This window comes from Aureococcus anophagefferens (genome assembly GCF_000186865.1).
Source record: "Aureococcus anophagefferens unplaced genomic scaffold AURANscaffold_1584, whole genome shotgun sequence".
Lineage (NCBI taxonomy): Eukaryota > Pelagophyceae > Pelagomonadales > Pelagomonadaceae > Aureococcus > Aureococcus anophagefferens.
The window spans coordinates 1-1350 of record NW_008706461.1 but is presented as its reverse complement, the minus strand read 5'-3'; the positions used below and the strand labels follow the sequence as shown (position 1 = coordinate 1350).

Here is a 1350-nt window from a genome sequence, read left to right as displayed (position 1 = left end):
GCGCGGACCCTCGACCCCGCGCTCGCCGCCGCGGGCGCCGTCGCCCTCGGCGTCGCCGGCGACGGCGGCGTCGCCGTCGTCGAGAAGCCGTCGAGCCGCGACTACCGGCCCCGCGCGGACCTCGCCCTCGTCGGCTTCCTCGCGGGCGACGCCGACGAGGCGCGGCGCGCCCCGCCGTCGCGGCCGGGCCGGGGCGACGGCGCGCCGCCGCCGCCGCCGCTCGCGCCGCCGCAATAAAGAGGGACGACTACTTCGTATAGCTCACGCCGTTGGTCTTGTGCTGGAAGACGTCGTAGACGTAGGTGCCGACGTGGTTCGCCGACGCGGCGACGAGCGCGCGCGCCTTCTTCCGCAGGTCCGCCTCGCCGAGGTGCGCGTGGTGGCGCTTCTTGAAGTCGGAGACCGCGGCCGCGCCGCGCGCGCGGAAGCAGGGGAACGTCGACTTGTACTGCATGATCTCCACGAGCGCCGTGACCTCGTCGACGGACGCGGCCGCGGCCACGAAGGCGTCGCCCAGCGCCGACGCGAAGCGCTCCAGCCCGTCGTCGCCGAGCACGTCGAGGAAGTCGCCCGTGAGCTTGAAGGGCGCGCGCTCCAACGAGAACGCGCCGCCCGTCGCGTGGCCCAAAACGAACCCAAAGTCGATGTGGACGATGCGGCCCTGGGCATCCAATAAAATGTTGCCGTTGTGCCGGTCCTTGATGGCGAGCACGTAGCAGACGAACGACGCCGCCGCGAGCGACTCCGCGAAGCGGCCGACGGCCGCCGATAGCTCCGGCGACCCGGGCGGCCCGAACGTCGATTCGAAGTGCGCTTTCAGCCCGCCGCCGGACGACGCGTAGAGCCGGTCCAGGGACGTCGACTCCTTGACGAGCTCGATGAGGCCCGTCGTCGACGACACGGCGACGATGCGGTAGGGCCGGAGGAAGAGCCCCAATTTCGCGGACCGGAACGCTCGCGCGTAGTGCGCGATGAGCTGGACCACAAACACCTCCTGGCGCAGGTCGTCGTTGGACTTGACGATGACGGCCTGGAGCCTCCAGCTCGGCGCATTCGCCGCGAAGGGCGACTTGTCGCGCGCGGCCTGCTCCTTGGCCTTCCAGCCCGCGCCGTGCGAGAGCTCCGGGTGCCGCGCCTCCGACGGCCGCGCCCACATGGACGGGCCCTCGCCGAAGGACCAGCGGCCGGCGGACGCGTCGCTCGGGCGGTCGTGCTCCTGGGGCCGGCTCCGCCGCGGCGAGTAGTGGAGCTGGCTCCGGCGGAACTGCTCTCCCCAGAAGTCGAGCACGCGAGACGCGCGCGCCTGGACGCGCGACGCGCGCGCGGACGCGCGGCGCGCCGGCGCCGGTT

The 1350-nt window shown here is 73.1% G+C and overlaps 1 protein-coding gene across 1 annotated transcript; it reads right to left on the bottom strand.

The window, feature by feature from the left end:
• Positions 1 to 262: 262 nt before the first annotated feature.
• On the bottom strand, positions 263 to 1048 carry AURANDRAFT_9879 (hypothetical protein; the record flags this gene model as incomplete). Its single annotated transcript, XM_009045143.1, has 1 exon — positions 263 to 1048. A coding segment is annotated over one exon (786 nt), but the record flags the coding sequence as incomplete, so codon positions are not given.
• Positions 1049 to 1350: the final 302 nt, after the last annotated feature.